At 43.7% G+C, this 25555-nt stretch overlaps 1 protein-coding gene across 1 annotated transcript in view; it reads left to right on the top strand.

Moving 5' to 3' along the window:
- The window catches only part of TRPC7 (transient receptor potential cation channel subfamily C member 7), a 137768-nt gene that overhangs the window by 26496 nt on the left and 85717 nt on the right, over window positions 1–25555 (top strand). The window contains exon 2 of the mRNA XM_028103442.2: window positions 15144–15326. Within this exon, the coding sequence (XP_027959243.2) occupies window positions 15144–15326 (183 nt within the window). The remainder of the gene's footprint in view (window positions 1–15143; window positions 15327–25555) is intronic.

Raw genomic sequence — 25555 nt, 5'->3', positions numbered from 1 at the left:
CTCCCCTCCAGGCCTCTGCACTTGCCAGTCGCTCTTCCTGGAGTGTCCATTCCCTGTTACCTCTCCTCCCCGACCTGCCTTGCCATCCCTAGCTTTACTCAGCCTCGGGTCTCAGTTTATACTCTGCCTCTTCTTCGAAGTCCTCCGTATCTGCAGCAAGGCACTTAGGTCACCCTGTGGTCCATACGTGCTTATATGTCATTCCTCAAGGGCAAGGACTGTGTTTCATTTAGATCTGTATCCGCAGTACCTGGCACACAGTGGGTGCTCAAAAATACTTGCTGAAATAGTAAATAAAATACTTGAATTACTCCTCAGCCACTATTCTTCTTAAGCAAGCCTCTAAATCCATCAGAGGGGACTTGGTACAAAATCAACAAGCAGAGCTATCCATGACTTCTGGGACTTCACAATGTCATGGTGATGGGTTAGGGAGCCCCTTACAATGTCAGAATCTGCCAATTAAGTAAACCAAAAATCAGGTTGGAAACCAAAGTACCAACAGAAGTACTGTCAACAATGCCTGACTCAGAAAGGCGGTCCAGTCACCTGAGGATTCAGGCTCACCACCCACTGGGAATTATCAAGGACTCTGCTCCAACCCTGTGCTCCAAGCATCCATGCACTGCCTGTGCATTCCACCTGAACACTGACACAGGGTGAAGCTGGGGGATTGAATCCAGTGAGGGGTGTGTCAGCTTTATTAGAAAAGGCACTTGAAAATCAATACCCCAAAGGAGACAAATTTTCCATGCTCGCTGCTAACCTACAAGGCATGCGTCTCATAATACTGACTAATACTTGTCACACATTGTGTTAAGCAACTTTTATAAATTACCTTATTTAACTTACACATTGCAGCAAAAAGTAAACAGCATTATCATCTCCATTATACCAAATAAACTACAGCACATAGAGAGATTGAGGATACACTCAAAATCCCGCAGCCAGTATCCAGCAGAGGTGGGATCAGAACCCAAGACACTGTGATTCTCCGGAGCACAAGCACTAACCACACAGGCAATCTTCTCATGCAAAGACTGATCAGGACTGTGCTGAAAAATTCTGAGATCACCAATGGCTCACGTACAAACCATCTTTCCCACAGCCTGAAACACTTAGCACATGAGACCCCACTGGGAAACTCAGGGATTAAGTCTGGGATAAAGGAAGGCCTCCTGCCAAGGCAAATAATAAATTCAAGGAGACAGTGGGTGACCAGTGGCGGAGTGAGAGAGTAGGGCCTTTGAGCAGGTCACTGGAGCAGGGAGCCAGCCCCACCCCACCCTACCCTCAGGGTACAACCTTGGATTTGAGGATCTAGGGATTGTCTAAATGCTCCTGGGACAGTCAAGGCAAAAAAATATTGGCTATCTGACTCATGTGCAAAACTTCAACTACCTTCCTTGGATCTGCATTCCTAAATGGAGATTAAATGCTGAAGAATATTGGTCTTTTATGATCCTTTGGAGCATGGGCTTATTGATATGGTAAAGGTTAATGAACCAATTAAGTGTATGCATGAAAGCTAAAACATGGATTGAAGCTTTTCAATTTTCATCTGCAATAATGAGCACCAGGCTCAGGTTCTTACCCTGCATTTCACATCCATTAATTATTTCAGTGATCCCAGCTACAATTAATAAGGATTCAGCCATGTGTATTAAATCTTAATGTTCAGTTTTCTCATCCGTCACCTGGGTGGGGGGTTGGATGTGCAGGAGGGAGTGCTAGGGGCAGGAGGTGGCTTTGAAGTCCTGCTCGGCGAAAAGGTACTGAGTGTGACCTGTGTGCCCGGCACCACGCCAAGTGCTTGAGCTTGCCTCACTGAATCCTCAGCGTGTTGTAATGCTTCCTTATGTTACCGCCATCCCCAGGTCACTCCTCAGAACCTGTACTGGATTCCCCGCAAGGCTCCTTCTAGCCCCCACTCTGTCCTCAGACCCCACAGAACTTTCATCTCCAGGTAGCCCCCACTTCACCCTCTGGCAGTAATAGCTCCTCCAGAGCAAACCTCCCCCCCCAGGTCCCTGCCCTGCCCCCCCCCCAGAGATGCATCACCGTCTCACTCTTAGAAAAGACAGGCTCCCTAAGGACACACTTCCCTGCAGCCCTTGCAAGCTCTTGCTCCCACAGTCCGAATACCCCTGGGCCGGGAAAAGGAGGGTGGGCGTATCTCTCTTGCTGCTCCTTACCACTTCCAGACCTTCCTCCTTCTCTCCTCCTTATGAACATTCACCCTTGAATCATACTTCATCAGCTTAGATCACCCGTTATCCCTTATCATTGCTGCCGGCAACAATGGATCGCTCTGTCATTTCTCCACACTTTTAGTCCCTGGGCTTCAATTCCTGGCACTTTACTACATACACAGACGATCCTTTTCATAGCCTGGCTCAGTTTCCTGAGCTCACCTCCGCCAGCCATCTTACAATAGTCACCATGAGCCTACCTGAGCCTATACCTGTCAGGACCAAAAATGCAAACTCTCCATAGTCTCAGCATCATACTCACCGTCTCTGACTACTCATTTAAACTCCTCCATCTGCCTCTGACATCCCAACTCTGTCGCGTGTGCTTATCCACACACTTGACCTTCCCTCCTACGATAGATAAACCATATGTGATTCTGTCTAAACCTATTCCTTCATTTATATCTGAATATCTCATCTTCTGTCACATGTGCTATTGAACTACAGGATTAATACGATGATCTACTGATATCAAATACAATGATCCGTATAATTATCTACTGAAAAGTTCCCAATAATATACAAAATATTATGGTTTGTCCCATCAGGAGAAGGAAGGGAGAGAGGGAGGAGGGGAGGGAGGGAAAAAGAAGGGGGCAACTCAGTAAGCTGTCCGTCTTCTTTTTTTTTTCATAACTTTATTTTAATAGCAGTTTTAGGTTCCCAGTAATATTGAGCAGACAGTATAGAGAGTTACCATATATCCCCCCTCCCACATGCATAGCATTCCCCCATTACGAACATCGCCCACTGGGACACTGGTTACAAATGATGACCCTACACTGACACATTATTATCACCCAAAGTCTATATCTTACATTAGGGGTCACTCTTGCTATTGTATGTCCTAAGAGTTTGGGCCAACGTATAATGACATGTATCTACCATTACAGTATCAGACAAAGTAAAGTGGCTTCACTGCCCTAAAAATCCTCTGTGCTATACCTATTCATCCCTCTCTACCATCCCACCCCCCAATCCCTGACAACCACTGATCTTTTTACCGTCTCCATAGTCATGGTTCCCAGGATGTCATCTGGACTCACACAGTGTACCTTTTTCAGATTGGCTTTTTTTCACTTAGCAACATGCAATCAAGTTTCCTCTATGTCTTTTCATGGCTTGATAGCTCATTTCTTTTAAGTGTTCAATGATATTCCATTGTCTGGATGCATCACTGTTTATTTATCCATTCACCCACTGAAGGGCAGCATGGATACTTCTATATTTTGGCAATTATGAATAAAGCCTCTGTAAACATCCACGCACAGCTTTTTGTGTGGACATAGTTTTCAACTGCCTTGGGTAAATACCAAGGAAGTGTGTCCTTAGGGAGCCTGTCTTTTCTAAGAGTGAGATGGTGATGCATCTCGGGTGGGGGGGGCAGGGCAGGGACCTGGGGGGGGGGGTTTGCTCTGGAGGAGCTATTACTGCCAGAGGGTGAAGTGGGGGCTATCTGGAGATGAAAGTTCTGTGGGGTCTGAGGACAGAGTGGGGGCTAGAAGGAGCCTTGCGGGGAATCCAGTACAGGTTCTGAGGAGTGACCTGGGGATGGCGGTAACATAAGGAAGCATTACAACACGCTGAGGATTCGGTGAGGCAAGCTCAAGCACTTGGCATGGTGCCGGGCACACAGGTCACACTCAGTACCTTTTCGCCGAGCAGGACTTCAAAGCCACCTCCTGCCCCTAGCACTCCCTCCTGCACATCCAACCCCCCACCCAGGTGACGGATGAGAAAACTGAACATTAAGATTGTATGGGAAGATTACAGTTAGTCTTATAAGACACTGGCAACTTCACATGTAAAGCAGGTCTCTTGTAGATGACATGCAGTTGCATCTTGTTTTCCTAACCTTTCCGCTTTCCTTCTCCCCTGGAAGCCCTGTCTCTCTTCATAACCAGTCTCAGTTCCATGGACTGTCATTATCATCACTCTCACACACATGCCTCCATTCCTGTGCCCCTCTCCTGATCTACAGTTTTCCTTGGCAAAAAGACAATCCTCGTAAAATCTAATTCTCTACCTACTCCACGCAGGCACCCAGGGAGGTGAATGTGGTTAGAAAAAAATCAACCACATTAGCTGGCCTCATTTTGAATCTCTGACCATGAACCTCAAATGGACTCTCATTGTCCTCCAGCAATTATATCCTATCTCCTGAATCCATTCACGCTGAAATTTTCCTAAAACCTATTTCAGACCTCCTCTCCTCAAACTTCCATTGTCTTCCCCCTGCCATTCTTTTCCTCAGCTGATAGTTTTTCCTTCCTATTTCACTGGGAAAAAAAGTGAAACAACAGAAAGAAAATGTCTACAGATTCTCACCACCAAGATGTCTACCTACTAGCATGCTTATCCACACACTTGACCTTCCCTCCTATGACAGATAAACCATATGTGATTCTGTCTAAACCTATTCCTTCATTTATATCTGAATATCTCATCTTCTGTCATCTTATGTGCTATTGAACTAAGGATTAATACGATGATCTACTGATATCAAATACAATGATCCGTATAATTATCTACTGAAAAGTTCCCAATAATATACAAAATATTATGGTTTGTCCCATCAGGAGAAGGAAGGGAGAGAGGGAGGAAGGGAGGGAGGGAAAAAGAAGGGGCAAAAAGAAAGCTTCTCTTGACCCTACTTCTCACATCAGCTACTTTGCCATTTTTCTGCCCTCCTTTGCAATAAAACTCCTCAAAAGAGCTGTCTATACTGTTGGCCCAAATTCTCTCTCTTCACACTCTTTAATCCTCACCAGGAGGATTAAAGGTCAAGATTTCTTTTACTGCGCATAGGTAGTCACCCTTTCCAGCTTCATCTGTTGAAATATTTTCTCCATGGAGTTGCTTTTGCATGGCTGTCAAAAATCATTGATCACATTTGTGTGGGTTTATTTCTATGCTCTCTATTCTCTTTTCTTGGCTTTATATCTATTATTTCATGAGTATTTAGGGAAATACTACTCTACTCCCCCCAAAATTGCTCCCATCAAGGTGACCAGTGACCTCCAAGTTGTTAAATCCAGTGGTTAATTTTCAGTCCCCCTCTTATTTGGGAATAATATTACCACCAGCTTTATAGGGTGTTACCACTTAATGAAATACTAAATAAATACTAATGAAATACTAAAATGTTTAGAACACTTTTATTATAAACTGCTATTAAAATCATTTCTTAAACAAACTCTGCCTAAATATCAAAGGCAGAAAGTCTCCCAGCATGCACACGAATGGTGATTTATCTCCAACTGTATTTCAGTTGGAGCCTTCAATGAACATTCCTGCCCAATAACTGCGTCCCTGAAGGGAGGCGAAGGGGGAGTAGATTTGAGGCCCACACCCTTTTTCATCTAATGTCTAAGGTCTCCGTTGAGGAATGAGTATTAATTATCTTGTACTGTGTGGGCGTCTCCACAACATCAGTCTGAGAAATTCATTTAACTTTTGACCGATCAGTGTAATAAGCTTCTCTCTCTCTCTTCTAAGTTTGTCAGTAGCTTTGAAAAAGTTTTGGAGTTGGGATTTTTAACCAAAGTCAAGCAAAGTAGTCATCTGTGTTGTTGTGCAGTAGAAACTATGGTATTGCCAAAACAATCGCTTCAGCCCTAAAAATTCAAGGTATGAACATACCATGTTAGATGGTTTGGGTTTGTATTCTGCGTATTATGTGTTAGAGACTGAGATTCATCTCAGTAATAAGTGTGTTTGTGAAAATTATGGACCCAAAGAAAGGGAAGAAATTCTGGACCAGTTGAAAATCAAAGAATCTCTATTAATATCCGCATTGAGGAGAATGCAAGAAATAAATGGTGGATGAATACTGTAAAAACTATTCAATACATTAACCACGTAAAAACCTCTGAGCCAGTAATCTGGGGTTGAAAGCCAGCAAAACTTTGTTGTCAACATTTTGTTCTAAAAGATAATATTTTATAAATCTTTAAACCAATGTAAAAGCATGTAATTGACTATTTTACTAGTCATATTAATAAATGGATCTAAGCTAAGTGTTCATTCAAGAGTAAACAATCCATATTTACAGACAACATGCTTGTCTATGTAGAAAATTACAGAGACTCTACAAAGCACCAGTAAGTAAGTTTAGCCAGGGCACAGGACATAAGGTCAACACAGAAAAATCAATCGTATCTCTATACACAGTAATGAACAATTAGAAACTAAACATTTAAAAAAATATTTCCAATAGCTAAAAAAAAATACTTAGATAAAATTCTTATAAAACAAATGTAGAATCTATATGTCAAAAGCTATAAGGCACTAAGGAAAGAAGTGAAGGAAGACCTAAATAATGGAGAAACAGAACATGTTCATAGTTCAAAGACTCAATATAGTTAAGATGTCTGTTTTCCCCAAACTGATCTATAGACTTAACATAATTCCAGTAAAACTCCCAGCAGAACTTCTTGTAGATATGAACAAGCTTACTCAAACATGTATATGAAAAGGAAAGAAAGGAGAAAAAGCTTAAACAATTTGAAAAAGAATGATGAACCTGAAGGACTCAACATACCTCATTTTCCCACAATATAAAGCCAAAAAATACAAATACTAAATACTAGTGAAATAATAGATATAAAGTCAAGGAAAGAGAATAGAGAGCATAGAAATAAACCCACACAAATGTGATCAATGATTTTTGACAGGCATGCAAAAGCAACTCCATGGAGAAAGAATATTTCAACAGTTGAAGCTGGAAAGGGTGAATACCTATGCGCAGGAAAAGAAATCTTGACCTAAACCTTACACCTTATATAAAAGTTAACACAAAACAGTTCATAGACCTGAATATAAAACCTAAACTATAAAGCTTCTAGAGCAAGACAGAGGAGAACACACTGTGTCTAAGAAAAGAGATTGCTTAGTTGGGGCACCTGGGTGGCCCAGGCACTTAAGTGTCTGCCCTCAGCTCAGGTCATGATCCCAGGATCCTGGGTTCGAGTCCTGCATCAGGCTCCCTGCTCAGCAGGGAGTCTGCTTCTCCCTCTCCCTCCGCCCCTCTCCCCAACTTGTGCTCTCTCTCAGATAAATAAATAAAATCTTAAAAAAAAAAGATTCTTTAGCTCTAACACCAGAAGCATAATCATAAAAGAAAAAAAAAAAAAAAAACAGGAGGCACCTGGGTGGCTCAGTCATTAAGCATCTGCCTTCAGCTCAGGTCATGGTCCCAGGGTCCTGGGATTAAGCCCCACATCGGGCTCCCTGCTCGGCAGGAAGCCCGCTTCTCCCTCTCCCACTCCCCCTGCTTGTGTTCCCTCTCTCCCTGTGTCTCTCTCTGTCAAATAAATGAATAAAATCTTTAAAAAAAGAAAAAAATGATAAATTTAAAATTTCTGCTTTTTGAAAGATGATAGTAAAAGAATGAAACTGTAAGTCACAGACCTGAGAAAATATTTACAAACCCTCTTATAAAAGAATTGTATCCAGAATATATATAAGAATTCTCAAAACTCAATAATAAGAAAATAAACTCAATTTAAAAAATGGAAAAGATATGAACAGACACTTCACCAAAAAGATACAAAGATGCTCATAAAAAGATGCTCAACATCATTAGCCATTAGGGGATACAAATTAAATGAGATACCACTACACAGAAAATAAATTGACCATACCAAGTTCTGGTAAGAATATGGATGAGCTGGAACTCTCACAATTCATTGGTGGTAATGTAAAATAGTATCCATTCCAAACACTGAGCAACTTATCCGCGTTACCACTTACCATATAGCCAACAATCCCACTCCTATTTACCTTAAAGAACTGAAAATTTATCTTCACACAAGAATTGTACATGAATGTTTATAGAAGCATTATTCATAACTGCCAAAAACTAGGAGCACCCACATGTCCTTCCCTGAGCGAATGTATAAACAAACCGACACGTACAGGCATGAATGTGGAATAGAAAGAAATGAATTACTGATACATGCAACATGGATGAATCTCAAAGGAATCATACTGAGTAAAAGAAGCCAGTCTCAAAAGGTTACATAATATATGATTCCCTTAATATGACATTCTGGAAAACTCAAAACTCTAGGGCCTCCTGGTTCCTGCCCAGCACAGCCACAGCTCATGGACCCGAAGAGCCACTGTCACACAAGGCAGCTTCAAAGAGCTGAATCTGGACAAATGGACTTGGGATGCTTACTCTCTGTCCATTCACCAGTGCCCACAAGCCAAAATGGTTCCCCCTTGTCACTTCCTTTAAGGACAGACTTGAGTATGTATGCCCTAATAGAAGGTAGAGAAGAGTTGCATATAGCAGTTCACTGAGATAGATGGCAAGGTCCACAATGATTTAAACCACATTGTTGGTTTAATGGAAGTCATCAGCACTGACAAGACTGGAGACAACCTCCATCTCACTATGACACCAAGAATCGTATTACTGTTCATGAGATTACTCCTGAAGAGACCAAATGCAAGTTGTGCAAAATGAGAAAGATCTATGCGGCCACACAAGAAATCTCCTATCTAGTGATGTCTGATGCTGACACTATCCACAACCCTGATCTCATCAAGCAGAACAAATTCATTCAGATTGATTTGGGAACTGGTAAGATTACAGACTTAATCATGTTCAACAATGGTAACCTGTGTATGCCTGGAGGTGTTAACCAGGACAGCACTGGTGTGATCACCAGAGCTAAAGAAAAGTGAATTCAGATTCAGAGTATATTTTTGATATATGAATCAGATCTGGAAGGAGAGAGAGAGAAGAAATCAAGGGTTTCTCCCGTATTTTATGTTTTCTTTCCCATGAGCCAGTCTTGCTCTCACTCCAATAATTAAAAACCACAAAGAGCAAGAGGTCAAGGGTTTGAAATCGATGGTCAAAATAAAGTGGTAACAATAATAAAAATTGCCTAACCATAGTTGAATCACTATGTTGTACACTTGAAGCTAATGTAACATTTCGTGTCAACTATAAAAAGATTTAAGTTGCCATTTGTAGGCTTTAGTATAAATTTTTATTTATTTAGGTGTTGACTTATTTTGTTATTGGTGTCATTTATTGTTAACTACACTAAGCATTTTACATTGTTTTGGTATTGTTTCTCCCAATGATTATATGATGTGTATATTATTACAGATTAAAAACTGAGATGCAGAAGAGGTGAATGGTTTGTTCCATTTCCCACAACTAAAAGTAGTAAAATAGAAGTTCAAACTCCAGGTCCTCCTGATTTTATTTTTCTTTTCAATTTTTATTTAAACTCAATTTAGTTAACCAATAGTGTATTATTAGTTTCAGAGGTAGAATTCAGTGATTCATCAGTTGCATATAACACCAGTGCTCATTACATCAAGTGCCCTCTTTCATGCCCGTCACCCAGTTATCCCATCCCCCCTTCCCTGCTCTCCAGCAACCGTCAGTTTGTTTCCTAGAGTTAAGAGTTTCTTACCGTTTGCCTCCCTCTCTGTTTTTATCTTGGTCTATTTTTCCTTCCCTACCCCTAGGTTCATCTGTTTCTTAAATTCCACATATGAGTGAAATCATATGGGATTTGTCTTTGTCTGACTTATTTCACTTAGAATAATACCCTGTAGGTCCTCCTGACTTGAAAACCTGTATACTCACTTACTATCCTAGAGAATCTGTTAGGTGTTCAAACTTCCGTATATCAGCCCACCCTTTATTTCCCCAACTTAGGTGAGAGTCAGCCCCAATTAAGCCTCTGGTTTCCATGGTGTGCTAAGGAGAAGGGAATATCCTGCTCAAAGAGGCAACACAGTGAGAGGAAAGACTGCAGCACTGGGGTCAGATCTACCTGTTTTGAATCTTGGCTCAACCACTTAGTAGCTATGTTATCTTAGACAAGTAAACTGCTCTGATTGACTCAACATTCATGGAGCGTCTATCATGTTTCAAAATATGTTCTAGACTCTATTTGTGAATAAAACAGCAATGTTTCCTACCCTCGAGAAACTTACATTCCAAGAGAGGACAGGGACAACAAATAGATAAAATATATAGTATGTGATGTCATATGGTCATAACGAGTACTATGAAGGAAAAAGAAGTACGATAGGGTGATGGCAAATTGAGAAGGGCTACAATTTTTTAAAAAGACAGTCAAGGAAGGCTTCTGAGAAAGTGACATGTGAGCAAAGACTTGAATGAGTTGTGGAAGTTAGTCATTGAGATCCTGGAGAAAGAGCATTCCAAGCAAAGAAAATAGCCAGTACAAAGGTCTTGTCCATGCTGAATGTACTGGGAGAAGAGCAATTAAGTGAGAGTGGCTGGAGTAGACTAAGGGAAGGAGAGAACCATAGGAAATAAAATCAGGAGGAGAACGGAGGGGCTAGAAATGCATGTCTTTGTAGGATGACATAACGACTCCACTTTGAGTGGATGGGACACTGTTGGCGGGTTTGAACAGGGCGGTGCCATGATCTGACTACTTTTTCTAAGTATCCCTCCAACTGATATATGGAGAATACACTATAGCAAATTACGACAGATTTTTTTTTTTTTTGTCCTAAGCAAGTGAAAGGGTGGGGGAAACTAAGTAAGATGGAGAAGACTACCTCCAGAGTTAGTCTTGTTAAGTTTGAAGTGACAACTTAGCATCCAAGTGGAAATATCAACTTGGCAAGTGGATATATGAATCAAGTTCAGGAGAAGGATGTGCCAAACATAACTTTTGGAGTCATCAGCATATGGATGGGATCTAATGCTCTTACATAAGATCACTAAGGCAATGAGTATAAATAGATAAAAGGAGAATTCAAAGGACAGGGCACATCTTCGGGGCATTCCAAAATTAAGATTATCAAGGAGAAGAGAATAAATTCAGAAAGAATATAAAAAGTCATTCAGGAAGAAAAATACACAAAAGAGCATATTAGGCTGGAAGCCAAATGAAAAATGTGTACCAGAGAGGAGGAAGTAATCATCTATGTCAAAGCTCTTGATAGGTCATGTAGTATGAGGATTGAGAAGCAACCACTGGATTTGGGAACATAAAAGTCACTTGTGACCCTGATAAGACAATCTCAGTGGAGAAAGTGGATGTGGGTGTGAAAGTCTTAGTGAATGGAATAAGAAAGAATGCCTGGAGGGTAACTGGAAACAATGAGTGTAGACAACTCAACTGAGGAGCTTTGCTATAAAATGGAACAGAAAATTGTAGTTGTAATTGGAGAGGAAAGTGGGGTCAAGAGAAATTCCTTTTTAAGATGAGAGAATAGCAGCATGTTTTATACTGAGCCAGTAGGGAAAGGGAGAAACTGACAAGGCAGGAGAAAGAAAGGAAGGTTCCAGGAGCCCTGTGCTTGCGTAGGCCATCAGGGGCTGCTATCCGGCACCAAAGTGGAGGAGACGGCCTTAGATGGGAGCAAGAGCACTTCATCCACAGCCAAAAGAGGGAGGAGTCCATGAGTGCAGAAGCATGAAGGTAGAATATGTGAGATTGTCAGCATGTGGTGCTTCTCTTCTGATGACTCCTATTGTCCAAGCAAAATGGGAGACAAGGTCCTCATGTGAGAGTCAGGAGGAAGGGGAGGTGTCAGAAGACCGAAGAGAGGAGAAGGTATGCAATACTTGTTGGGAGAGAGGGAGGGTACCCGAGGTCGGAGGTAGTTGATAGCATGCCTGATCAGCGTGGTTGTGTGTTGTGCAGCCACATCTACTATGCAGAGGCAGGAACAGGGCAGTGGAGAGTTAGACTCAACTAAGCTCAGGCTTCTGTCCAGTAAGAAGGATGAATGAGAGGAGGACAAGAGAGTTGATGATATGTATAGGGACGATTTTAACAATTGCCGTGAAGGATAAGCACTGCAAAGAGGGAGACAGGCCCCTTAAAGGGCACAAAAACCGGTGAAAGGGAGGTATAATCAAAGCCTTGTAGCTCTGGTAGAATCAAAGGATTGCTGGGATTGGGGTCCCGGAGGGAGTGAGCTCAACATACAAAAGGCGGTGGTCAGAGTGGGGAGAGTTGAAAGTGGGGTCACGAAGGAGCTGTGGTTATGACGAGTAAGTAAGAGAATGAGTGGCTGAGTTAAGAGTTGAGGAGGTCACTAAGAAAGACACTGTCAAGGAAATGAGAGGGCAGAGTAACGGGAGGGTCATGTTCCTGGATATTGAAACCCCCACGAATAACAACAGCGATGTTGGGAGAGTGGCAGTGAGACAGGGGCTGAAATCTTCAGGGAAGCCAAGAGTGATCCAGAGATGAGTAAGTTACAGATAGAAGGAAAAGTGGATTCAGCCTGTCTGCTTCTCTCTCTGGGTCTCAGTTTCCTCATTTTTAAGTGGGAAATGCTGACAGTCCTTCCATCATGAGATTTTTATAAGGATTAAGGGAGATGTTGCAGGCAGAACATCTGTCACCCACTGGGACTGGAAAATTAAATTTTTTTTAAAAGGGCACTTGTGAACTCCTGGGTGTGTGTCTCATCTACCTCTAACTGAAGTTGGGAGAGTATGACCCAGAAGGCTTACCAAGCTCAGGGTTGACCCAATAAGTCACAATCCTCCTAATTCCCTAGAGACATTCACCTGGGGTCCTCTCTGGTAAGCCTGGGCCTGGCCATGACCACGCCCACCACCTGCAGCTGTCCTTATCCATGTCATCTGTCTTCCCGGCAGGCCCCGGTTCTCTCTGACTCTTCCAGCTATCTGCAGACACCAGGTTTGTTGCCTCCCAGCCTCAGTGTCTAATGCAGAAGGCAAAAGCAAACTACATGCTTTGGCTGCTCTGTCTGGTGGGCCCCCCTTTTTATGGCCAAGCTAGCTGAAAGAGCCCAGGGAAGCTAAAATCTCAGGATGGTATCTTGTGTTCTGAACTGTGCTGAGCCCAGAAATGTGCCGAGGCTCTAGGGCAGTACAATCTGATGCTCCTAGGATGGGGACCTTGGGCCACGGACTGGGTCAGGCCCTTCCCGCTTCTTTTCTCTATCTATCCATGCACTCAGTTCTAGACGGGAGTTTCTACCAAGGGATGAGGTCATGTCTAACTAACAGGGAAGTGTCTGTCTTACCAAGAACAGGCAACAATATTCAGAGACTCCTTCTTCTCAACACAGAGACAAGAAAGGCGATGGAGTGGGGGCCAGAGGCTTAGGACACCTGGGTTGCAGCAGCAGGACTGCCAGAGTTGAACAGGTCCCTTTTGCTGAGCCCAGTCCCTTGAGTTTTCCACCCCTGGTTCATCAGGGCTCTCAGAATATCGTATCTGGAATATGCTGTGAGCAAGCTTTACCTAGCATTACTGTTATGCAATCCAGACAGTGGATCCCTAGCCTCTACCCCCACACTACTCAGAGACCACAGTTGCCCTTTTCATTGCCAATTTTTCACTGCCTAGTACATAGCAGGCCCTCAACAATGGGGGAGAGAAGGAACAGAGGGAGGGAAGGAGGAAGGGAGGGGTGTTAAGGATGGAGGAGCACAGAATACAGCTCTTCATCTCACCACCCAGCCCTGTGTCAAAACCTAGAAGACTCCAAGTATCTTCACTGAATTTTTCTCCATGACAGTCTGCCTGAGCTGAATAGTCATCTTCTTACCCAGAATTTCCCTTCTTCTCCTTAAATTATATATGGAAATGAAGGGTGGCCACTCTTGTCAGAAAACATTTTCTTGATCCTCTTCCCAGCAAACAAACACTTACCGTCCTCTTTCTCTAATACACAGTGACATTTTGATGCAGTAGTGCTGGAAGGAGACATGAATCACTAATTCAGAAAAATGGCCAAGCTTCTACAGTTTGCGAGGCTCCCACCTATTTACTCAGGAATCCAAATTCTGGAAAAGCAAACCTGCATTCCTATTTACCAACCACTATTTACCAGTCTGAAGGCTGTTGACATTGATTAACATTACAAGTGACATTTGGCTCTCGGTGTCCTTTCTGAATAGAACTTGTTTCAACTAAGAAACGAACAAGGAAACCTCTAGAGGAAGATATTTTGGGGGAGTAGTGGTATGAGGGTGACCCGAAACATTTTTTTGTCCATTTTGGATCACTGTCTGGAACTGAAGCAATCTGCTTGGGGGAGAGGGAAGCTGGCATGTCACTCGGAAAGGAACTGCAGCCTCTCAAAGATAATTCTGAAAGGTATGCCTAGGGAAGAGAACACAGGACTCCAGAGGCAACTCATTTAAAAAAAAAAAAAAAAACAAACGAAACAAAACAGAGGTCAAGGTCTAAAAATGTTTATTCAACAGGCAAGAAATTTAAGGAGCCAAAATTTGCCATACATAAGGATGTGTGGTAAGAAAGGATCCTGTTAGATTTAAATTACATTTGATTTTTAAATTTATCACTTACAAGCAGATTTTCCAGCACCTAAAAAGAAAGCACACCTGTGTACATTTTTTTTTCCAGTTTTAGCCTATCAGCCATATCTTTCCAGTAAACTTCCTGTATAGAAAAGTTACCACTCTACGTGGGTAGCAAATGAGTGAAGGGTTATTTCCAGTCTCCAAAGTTCATTTCTTTATCACCCCCTCTCCCAGAACTGGGCACAAAGAATTGCTGCTTTGAAAGAGCCAGGATGGGTGTCAGCGGCCATCAGAATCACTTAGAGAACAAGGTGAAAGGACAAATCCTGGGCGTCCTCCGCAGGAATTCTGACTCAGTCAGTCTGTGAGAGGCCCCGGGAATCTGCAGCTCTAGCATGCACCCACGGTGACTCAGATGCAGGTAGCCTGCAGAGCCCACCCTGACCAATCCCTAGAAGAGGCCCTCTAGGTTGCTGTGCCTTCTGGACACAGTGCAGCCCTGGTTCCAATGCTCTCCGTAAGCACACACTTGGTGGACAGTCACTGATCCACGCTGCTGTGCTGGGCAAGCCGATCTGTGGGCCTCCTGTGACACACCCCCTGATTTCTCTTTATTCTGTTAGAACGATTACAGGAAGTTATCTATGCAATGCAAGGATTTTGTGGTGGGCGTGCTGGACCTATGCCGAGACACGGAAGAGGTGGAAGCGATTTTAAATGGTGATGTGAACTTCCAAGTCTGGTCCGACCACCACCGTCCAAGTCTGAGCCGGATCAAACTCGCCATTAAATATGAAGTCAAGAAGGTAAGCTTCCCCACCTCTCCAGGCCTTCTTGCCTTGCAAGGCGGCTGGCCTCGATTTGGGCTCATGCGTATTTTACGTTCCTACAAGGTGACCATGAAAACACCAATCACCTGACTACTCTCTAGACAAAGAATGGCCAGACTTGCAGGATTGCTCAGAGCTCCTCAGCGAACCCCTCCCTTCACTCCCCAGCCCACCAAGGGAAAGGTAGCATGACTGTAATTCCAGGAACAGGCTTTCAGGCTGGAAAACAAAAAAGGAGCTTTTCAGCCTCCAAACAACTGGCAGGGACAACGTGACCTAACATCAGTGAGGAGGCCAATTCCCCAGTTTTCTCGAGAAACACATCACTCCGGTCTGTCAATAGCACTGATTGAGCTCTGTGTGCCTGGGGACTTGTGTAGAAAATGTTTTAGTGTGGAGGCTTTGTGGGATCCATGGGTCTGGGAGCCTTAGAGGAATTTCACTCCAAAGTCTTATGCAAGTACTCAGTGGGAAGCTCAAGGAGACTTGTCACAGGAGTAGGCTCGTCCCACCTCCTCAGTCAACCTCAAGGTGTCTTTAATGGCCACAGGCACCCAGTAGCCCTCAGGCCCACAGTGGCTGGTCAGACTGAAGTCCTAAGCAGCAAAAGTCAATTATGTTTCCACTTTGGATATATTCTGGATTCTTTAGAATCTGCCCTTACATTAGATGATGGCATCCACCTTATGAAAACTGCAGAGCTCCAAAGATCCATGTGTTTCAACATCACTGTGCTTTGCACGTAGGCAAAATGGGTGATTAGCCTTTAAGGCTTTTTATTTTTTTCCAGCTATTTCACAGGGTCAATACTGGGGATATTTTCAATGCCCCCAAACTGACCTCTGGGCACTTCTCCTCATACTTTTCTCAATTTGTGTGGAGGGAACCATCCTTCAACAAACCACATGTATTTATGGAATTCATCTAGTGAGAGCTTCCAAGTTTGAAAAAATCTTCCTGCCCTCTTACTTTTAATAATAATAAAAAAATCTAAGAAAAATAGCTTTGTCTGAAGACTCTGGGTCCCAAAGGCAAAGTGGACAAATCATAGGAAATGGGGCCTCTGATTACCATTCAAAAGCACATGGCTATGAAAAGAGAGGGAACAGGCTATAGCTTCAAGTACAACCCTATTTTCTTGGCTCAGGAAAACTCTCATTTTTTCACCAACCCCAAGAGCTCAATGAGGCTTTTCATCAAAGTACAGCATTCTAACCCAGAAGCTGCTGAGATACCCATGGCCTTGGAGTTCACACAAACCCTGCTATGGAGACTGTTTAGCAGTGGTAAAGATGAGCTTGAGTTTCCAGAGCTACAAGTATTTCCTTCCTTCCCAAAGCCGGGATACCCTCCTGCCTCCCAGCACAGGGAAGGAGCACAGCGTGGAGGTGAAGATGTCTTTGAAAACCCAAACAACAGGAGATGCTTGGCATCTACACATTTATATTTGCAGTTTCGGCCATTCACGAGCAATTCTAATGGCCCATAAAATGCAAGCATTCAACATTTTTCTGAAACAAATCTAAACCTCTTAGCAACACTGTCAGTGAGGGTAGATCAGTCAGCTAGTCCAGAAGTCTGGCCACCACCTCATAGCTACGTGTTCCCTCTTGTTGTCAACTACTAAGTACAAAACAGCCCCGGTGATGAATGAGAAGAGAAAGTAAAGTACTCCATGAACATGATGGTTCGGGACACAAAAGGTTTTATGAGGGAAATTATTTAGTGGTATTTGCCAATTAGGAGAGTCATAAAGGTCTTAGGAAATATCCCTCATGAATGTCAAGTGTCTGCAGCAATCCATAGGTGGGAAGATGATAAACAACCTGCTTAAAAAGTCAGCCTTGCTCATTTTAAAGACCTCCAATGGGTAAATTCTCTCAAACCATGTATATCATTATGTAACAGCAGACAGACAGAGTTTTCCTTGACATTTATTCTATCATGAATTGTAGTGAAAACACCTAATATTAAAAAGATGTATTAATATTATAATTAGATTTCATTTTTAATTTTGAACTTTAGCATTCTTCCATGGGCACAATCTAACCCTGGGTCATTGAGTTATGAAATGACTAGCATGCAAGCCTATTTATAATACACTGCCTTTACACCTGATACATACAATAGCTTTAAGGCTACAATATAGAACCATAAAAAATTCCTAAGTCTCTGCCCACATGGTATCAAATCAAACCATTAATTCAGTAATTAAAGCAAACTAGTTGTTCTTGGCAGTTTCATGGGCCGCTACTAAGTAAGACCTTAAAAAATGGTGTTTTGTTCAAATAAATCTGGAGATCTTGAATTAAGTAGAGTCAAACAGATTTCTTTGCTTAAAGACATTACAGAGCTTTAATATGCATTGCTACTCCAATTAAAAGAAAAAGCGTACAATATGTATCATTTGACCACAGAACTCTTTTTCACAGAAGATTGATGAAACTCATTTTCCACGTAAAAGTCTTTGGGCAACTCTAATGTAGAATCAGCCTATATGAGCTATGAAACACACAGATCTAAATGAAGTGGGTGCCGCCCTTGTTGGTAATGAGCCCTGGATCGTGTCCTTCACCTGAATGTCTGCCTCTCTTCAGGCACCACACTAATGTCTGGTCCTCTGGCTGGCTCAGTTATAATGTCAGCCTCCATTAGCTCAAGACAATTATCCCACCATTGCACAAGACACCACCTGGTAAAAAGAAAAGAATCATGAAGTAGGTGTCAGGAAACCAGATTTTTAGCATGATTCTTTCACTTACTACACATGTGGTCTTGGGCAAGTCTTTGAAGCTCTGAGTCTCATGCGCATCTGCAAAATCAGCGTATAAGCCTCTGTTTCCGTTTTCTGTGAACCTTCAAATGAATTCATATGAGAGGAAATGGCTCTGCAAACTGTAAAGTTCTCTGGAGTTCCACAGGGAAGCATCATTGCTGTGATTCAATGATGTCCCCCTTCCTTGTAACTGGGGGGCGGGGGGGGTCTTTCTATTTCCAGAGCTATTCCCTAGTTTGTCCTTTGTCTTCTCCCTAGAAAATGCTAGAAAATTCCCCTTGGGTAAGGACATTGTCATTATAGCCTAAAATCCTTCCAGAAAAGACAAAAGGCCTTGTGAGGATATGGTTGTTCTCCATGACTTCTGTTTTAAGAGAGTAGCTCAGCCTCCCCCAAAACCCAGGCAGATGTGTCATCTGAAATGTTAATCGTTGTGTTTAGAAGAAAGTGTTGGAAAAGTGGCTCAGAAGGTGCCCTCTGAGGTTAATCCTGGTCCAACCACTTAATGGAGTCACTTGAGCAAGTCACTTAGCCTCTCTACTTCTCACTTATCTCATCTATAAAGTTTGGATAATAATACCTACTTCATAGGATTACAGTAAGAATCAAATGGGATAAAGTGTGCCTCAAACAGCGTCGGGCCCATCAGCCTGTGGGTATAGATGAAGCAGTACACTACACACACTGTGCTGGCTTAGAGCCCATGTTCATGTTACTTAACACATTTCTGTCACCCATCTCAGTCCATCCCAGCCTTAACAGGTTACGGTCCTTTTGGAAGCCAAGGCTGCCTTATGAAGAAGCAAGGGGGCTTCTCTCCCCATGCTGAGTCACATGTAATCTCAGAAGCAACTCTCCTTAGGCCTCATGGATAAAGAAACCAATCCCTCCAGCTTTGGCCTGCAGCCCGCCATATATAGGCCTTGGTCTTCTCCTTCAGGGCCAATGTGACTAGCAGACATCTTGCTGTCTTCTCCATTTCTCTCTCTCTGGCCCCATGGAACCCCTTAGGCATCATTTAACTAATATCTTTCTTAAAGGCATTCCTCTCCCTCTGCATACCAACTCTAAATAAAAGCTTAGGGGACTTCCAGCTCCACCAACAGGGAGTCAAAATCAGTCTCAAAATCCATTTGGGCTCAGCTGGACCCAGGCTGCACCCATAAAGGGAGCCCAGTGTCCAGCATGTGGTCATTGCTGAGTGGCTGGTCACAGAGATCCAGACTCAATCCCTGGTGCTCTCTTCAACTTGACTAACTGAAGACACACATCTGAACCCTTTACTTTCATCCCTCCCTCTCTCTCCTCTTGATTGCTTCTTCACCTCTAGGCTCACAGGGATGTTCTTTTCCTTTCCTTTCCCTACATCGTCCCTTGCTTCTTCCTGACTCCAGGTCTGTCTCTATGGGGGTCATATAAATCTCCGAGTCACTGAAAGAACTTTGTAGACATGTGTCACTCAAGCTCAAATGCCACAGGAGAACGGGACAAAGGGACCCAGCAGGTCCTATTTTGCACAGCAGAAGCCTTAACTCTACCTAGAGAGGAGGTGGAGGCTCCTTTGGACATAACTAAGCAAAGATCTATTATTTAAAAAAAAAAAAGGAGAACACATGAATATTTTGTCCAAAATTACATTAGTGCCACTGCAGAGAGCATGTCTATTATCAGGCAATATCACCAGTAAGGGAGTAGTTCAGTCTGACAAGTTGTTTCGGCCACAGCCTGTGGGCTCTATAGACACTGATCAGCCTGCTGGGCATCCCAAGAGGGGTATGACAGTCCTGTCCTCAAAGAGCCATCAGGGGGTAGGTAAGGTGGGGACAGGGATGCTATGACCGTAGCAGCAGCAGCCTCTGCACCTCGCTAGCTGAGCAAAGTAGAGTTCACAACAGTCACTTTCAGACTTGCAGGTGGACCCCGCTCTCTAGTGCCCTGTCCTGCAGCTTGGTTTGTGGAAACTAAGCATGGCACTGGCCATCTTTCCTCCCAACTGATGAGACTCCCCACTCTCCTGCAGGAGCAGCTTCACTTTGCTGAGCCTTCCAGACTCTGAAACAGTGCCCATTCCTGACTCCACCAAGCTCCTAGGTGATTCCTGGCTCCGAAGGCTAGTCTCACATGAAACAAAGCCCTGGGACAGGACAAAGGGAGGGAGAAGGAGTGAAAAGAGGGCCCTCACTAACCCTTCTAAGACAGTTCCCTTTTTCTCCACACCATTGTACTCAGGAAATAACATCCCCGATAATTTCCATTCATTTACTTAGGCATCATTTAACAAACATTCACTGTGTCTGCTACACCACCAACTCCACGCTGAGCACGGGGGAGACTTAGAAGATCAAGACCTAGGCCTTACCCTTGAGGTGTTCATCCAGCAAAGGAGAGAGAAGTGTGAACCACCATTGCGATCTTGTCTGAGCAGGACAAACAGAAACAGGAAGTGGCAGCGTGGAGGCCAGAGGAAGCAGTGACCAGCTCAGTCGGGACCCCAGGAAAAGTTTCCCAGAAGCAGAAATGCTTGAGACAAGGCTAAAAGGATAAGAGGTGCTGGACGGGATGTCAATTTAGCCAAGAAGCAAGGGAGGACAATTTAGGCAGAGGGAGGCAGAAGCTGAGAAGTCGCAGATACCTGAGGAAGAGTGGCATGGATGGGGCTATGTTTAGAGGGGGACAAGTGTTTCCCTGTGGCTGTATCACTGTGGGAAAGGAGCAGAACCAAATCCTTGAGGGCGTTTCATTACACAGCCACTTGGACTTCGTCCTGGCAGCACTATCCCAGGGAATTTTCTGTGATGATGCAAATGCTCTATTTTCTGCTGTCTGACACGGTAGACGCTAGCTTCTTGTGCATGGCTAGCCAGCACTGGAAATGTGGCTAAGGTAATTATGGAACTGAATTCTTAGTATTTTCTAAATGAATTGGTTCAAATATCAAAGCTGATTATGGGCAGTGGGTACCACACTGGACAGTATGGCTGTATATCCTCACTCATGCCTTCAACAAGCTTTCAGTGAGTGCCTACAAAGCATGCTGTGCTAATGACTGGGGATGTGGTGCTGAATAAAAAGGATGTGATGTCAGCCATCATGGGAAAGACAGATGTTAATCAACACAACACACCAATAAATTGCGATGTTGGATTTGAAGTATTACAAAAGAGAAGACCATGATATTATAACTTCTAAAGTTAGCTGTCACCTAATCAGGGAGGGCAATGAAGGCTTCTCTGAGGAAGTCATACTTGCTCTGAGAGCTAAAGAATAAAAAGTTAACCAGTTGTGGGGAGGACATTTCTAAAGGACAGAACATGTTCAAAGCATATTCAAAGGCCCTGTGGTAAGAGAAAACATAGCATATAAGAGAAACTGAAAGAAGGTGAATGTGGCTGAGCTGGAAGGCATGGGGAAGAGTGGGGTATGGGATGAATGTAAAGAAGCAGGCAGGGACCAGACCATGCAGAAAGGCTCATTGACCATGCTAAAGAATTTTGTTCTCATTCTTTTTTCAAGAATAAGAGGAAGCCACTGGAGAACTTTAATGAGAAGTAGTTGTAGAGATGAGAAAAGATGCAGAGACAGTTTTTCCTCTGAGAAAAGCTAGAAGGCAAACAGGGTGGGTATGGATGCAGCACAGTTGTTGGGGAAGAGGGACGTGATATTAATAAAGACAGGCGTCGTTAAGCTCTGTTGACAAGCAAAGCCAAAGTTATAGTGGCTTTTAATGAAAGAAGGCTTATTTATTGCTCATCCTATTTCCATCTTGGAAGAGAATTCACTCAGGAATCCAGGCTGATAGGACAGCTACCCTCTCCAATGGTCCCACCCTGTCAAAGGGAACAGCAGTGACAGAGAGTCCCCCACCAGCAAGGAAATGCTTCCACCTAGAAGTGACACACATTGTTCCCACTTACAACTCACCGTCAACAATTAGTTACGTCACCCACAACACCATGAGAGAAGCCAGGAAGTATAACCCTGCCATATGTTGAAAGGAGAGAAAAATGAAGCTATTTGGCAAATAGCACTAAGAACTACCAAAAGGATAAAAGTTGAAGGAATTCATATTAATAGCCTCAATTTCTCTATAAATAGGAAGCAGAATCACCCTCTGAGGTAGAAAGCAGCCTGAAAAAAAGTGAAAAAAAAAATTGAGGAAAAATTCCGCGGGAGATGGAATAGAGAGCTGAGCAGTAGAGCCAACAGCCCAGCCAAGAGGGAAGGTGGTAAATTCTTTGCCAACAGCCAGTGTTCTTAATAAAAATAGAAAATCTCTACCAAGACCAAAAACATAAAAACGATAACACACAAAATCAATGTCTTCCATGAACCTCAATTCCATGCTGTCAACTTCATTTCAAGATTTTTTCATAGACATGGGGCCCAGAAGTACATAATGTATCCATAGGCCCAGAAGTACATAATGTATCCACAGGTTCCTCTCAAAGCATAACGCCAAGGAGGGCGGGGTGTGCTGGGGAGGGGGCGATTCCACACATCACCATTCTGTGTAAAGCTGGGCCAGGACCTCTAACCACAGCAGAAGTCCCTTTGCTTTTTTCTTCCAAAAATCTCCACCTTGTGCACATTTTACAGCCATGCTGTAAATGGACCCATTTTTCTACCTGGAAAAACTCCCAGAAGAAAACAGAATGTGTTGGGTAGAAATACAGTGTTACAGTTGAGCGCCTGCCTGCTCAAATTCTCCAGTTACTAAGTATGTGGCTTGCATTAAGTTGCTTAGCCTGCTGGCCTGCAGCAGCCTCCCAGAGAAGGTGAACCCTGATGCTCAAGAGCCTGCTGGATGAAATCTGTGTTAAAAGACACAACGAGGCTCAGCAATAGATGCACAGCTGGCTGAAACCCCTCACCCAAATGCAGTGACCATGGGGAGGGACACTAGAGAGAGGGAAGATGACCTCTGCCTGGGGTTCTGTCTCATTTCTTCTGTCTGCATAGAGCATAGGGACAGCGAGCAAAGGGGACCTGGGGACACCAGGGCTTTCTAAAGGACGTCTGAGAGTCCATTCAGACACTCACATGCTCTAAGCAGACATTCTCCCACTGTGTTTTCCTGCTGAGGCATCGTTTTACCAGATGCTCAGAGTTAAGAAGATCAGAGTTGTCAAAAACACAGTCTGGCTGGTCAGGCACTACCCCAAACTGTGCTGCAGGATGCCCAGTAACTGCCAAACACTGTTGGAATCCATCGGTGTCGAAAGCATCAATCAGCATCCTCTTTGTGGATTCCTCTCAGCATTTCCATAGCCCTAGCCTGACTACATGGCACAAAAATTATCAATGTCCATGAATCTCTCAGCCCAGAGGGGCTATCTTTTGCATAGGAAAAGGAAGTTTTGTTTTTCTCAAGCAGCAAATCTTAAGAAGGACTAATCCAAGTACACACGTACCCCTTTTCTGCCTGGAAAAACTCTCAGAGGAAAAATAGAACCTGTTGGGCAGCAGTACAATGTTGTGTCTAGAAGCCTGACTGTGCATGTTCAAGTCCTAAATCCTTCCCCTACTAGATATGTGACTTCAGACAAATTATCTCATCCCTGGTGCTCAGTTTCCTTATCTCTATAATGAGCACAAATAAAACCTAATAAACAATAATCAGGGTTTCTTAACACACATAATGCAGCTAGAACATGGTAAGTGCATAATAAATGTTAGCTAATGGAAGCTGTTTGCCATGTTGGCCTTACAAGTAGAACTATCCTTAAAAACTAAACCAGGACTGAGGGAGGAATTAGGATGGCAGAGTAGTAGGGGGACCCTGAGCTTGCCTCGTCCCTCAAACACAGCTAGATAACATCAAATCATTTTGAACAACTAGGAAATCATCTGAGGATTAAGAAAACAATCTACACAATTGGAGGGAGAGAACATGGTAGATGGGAGGTTCCGGGCCATGAATTGGGGGAGAGAAAAGCCATAGACCCACAAAGGGGAGGGAACACTTTTCGCGAAGTGAGGTCAATGAGAGAGGGAGAGAGTGCGAGAGAGAGCAGCACATAGGGTTCACACGAGGTGCCGTGGTGTGGGGATCCCCTGGGTCGCACTGGGAGAGATCGCTCCCCTTCCTGAAGTACATTTGTAAGAGGGTATTTTACCTCTCCAAGGACAAAAGGCCTGCCAGGAGCCATCCAGCAGCCATTCAGCAGCAAGGGCCAGAGAGGTGCTCAGAGGGCAGATAACCTGCAGCTTTTCACTGTGTGTCACAACAGACTCCAGCCACCATGCCTGGGCCCCACGTCGTGTGACTGCTTCCTTGGGACAGAATGGTGTCTGGCACAGCACTGCCAGGCTCTTCTCTGGGGGAGGGGAGGGGGTCCGCACCTTGCCAGGCCCTTTAAGATTTGGAGTTTTAAATCCCAGCCACCAGCCAGAGACAAACACAGGAGAACTGTGGCGCCAGACATGCTGACGGCCAGGCACAGACAGGTTGAAGGCAAGGATCTGATGAAAGCCTGGGACGCAGGAGAGGAGACTTTTTCTGTGAGGGCCTCCTGAAGAGCGGTGGCCATGAGTTCCCCTACCTGCGGCCAAGAGGATGGGGTGACGCCATCTTCCACCCCCGGCCACCAGCACTGTCGGACTTCAGAGACAAACACAGCACTTCCAGGGGAGGAACCCCAGCCCCCTGCCTGGCAGGGGCATCTTTACAAGGGCAGGTCTGACTGTGAGCCAGCCCAGCAGGCCTCTCCCCCAGAAGACCAACATGGGACCCTCCACATGTACCTGGGCTGCTGATCAAAGAGCACACCCAAGAGTCAGCTTCAGTTCTGATGGGATAGGACCAGGCTTGCTTGCTTTTTCTTTTCTTTTTTTTCTTTCTTTTTTTTTTTCCTTTGGTATCAGGCTTAGACTTTCTTGTTTTTGGTTGGTTGGTTTGCTTGTTTCCTTTTCTTGTTTTTTTTGGATCAGGCTTCTTTTTCTTTTTTTTCCCTTCTTTCTTTCTCATTCTTTAGAATCAGGCTTATAGTTTTTGTTTACTTGCTTTTTTATTCCCTTTTCTTTTTCTTTCCTTTTTTAAATTTTTTTTTATCAGGTTTACCTTAACAAACAAGTCAAAGCATATCTAGTTTAAGGTCCAAACACTCCCCACTGAAAGCAAGGAGGAACTCTGCAGAGGACTGACCTGTGGGAAAGAGCAACCAAAACACAACAGCAGAGTGCACACTGAATACACAACAAACACTTCCTTGAAGCACCAGGCCCTGGTCAGTGTAGGACCCCTTCTTAATATAGTATTAATCTCAGGACCAGGAAACAGAACAAGCTTTCTTAATATAAGAAAGACAGAAACCTAGACATGATGAAAAGAAGGAGGATTTCTCCCCAAAAGAAACATCAAGAAGAGATCACAGCCAGGGATTTGCTCAAAAGAGATATAAGCAATATATCTGAACAAGAATTTAGAAAA

The sequence above is a fragment of the Eumetopias jubatus genome, unplaced genomic scaffold (assembly GCF_037043125.1).
Source record: "Eumetopias jubatus isolate StellerSeaLion01/CBP00866 unplaced genomic scaffold, mEumJub1_p1.0 scaffold_5, whole genome shotgun sequence".
In the NCBI taxonomy this organism is placed as follows: domain Eukaryota; kingdom Metazoa; phylum Chordata; class Mammalia; order Carnivora; family Otariidae; genus Eumetopias; species Eumetopias jubatus.
The sequence above is the reverse complement of the archived record's forward strand: the minus strand, read 5'-3'. Positions and strand labels throughout refer to the sequence as shown.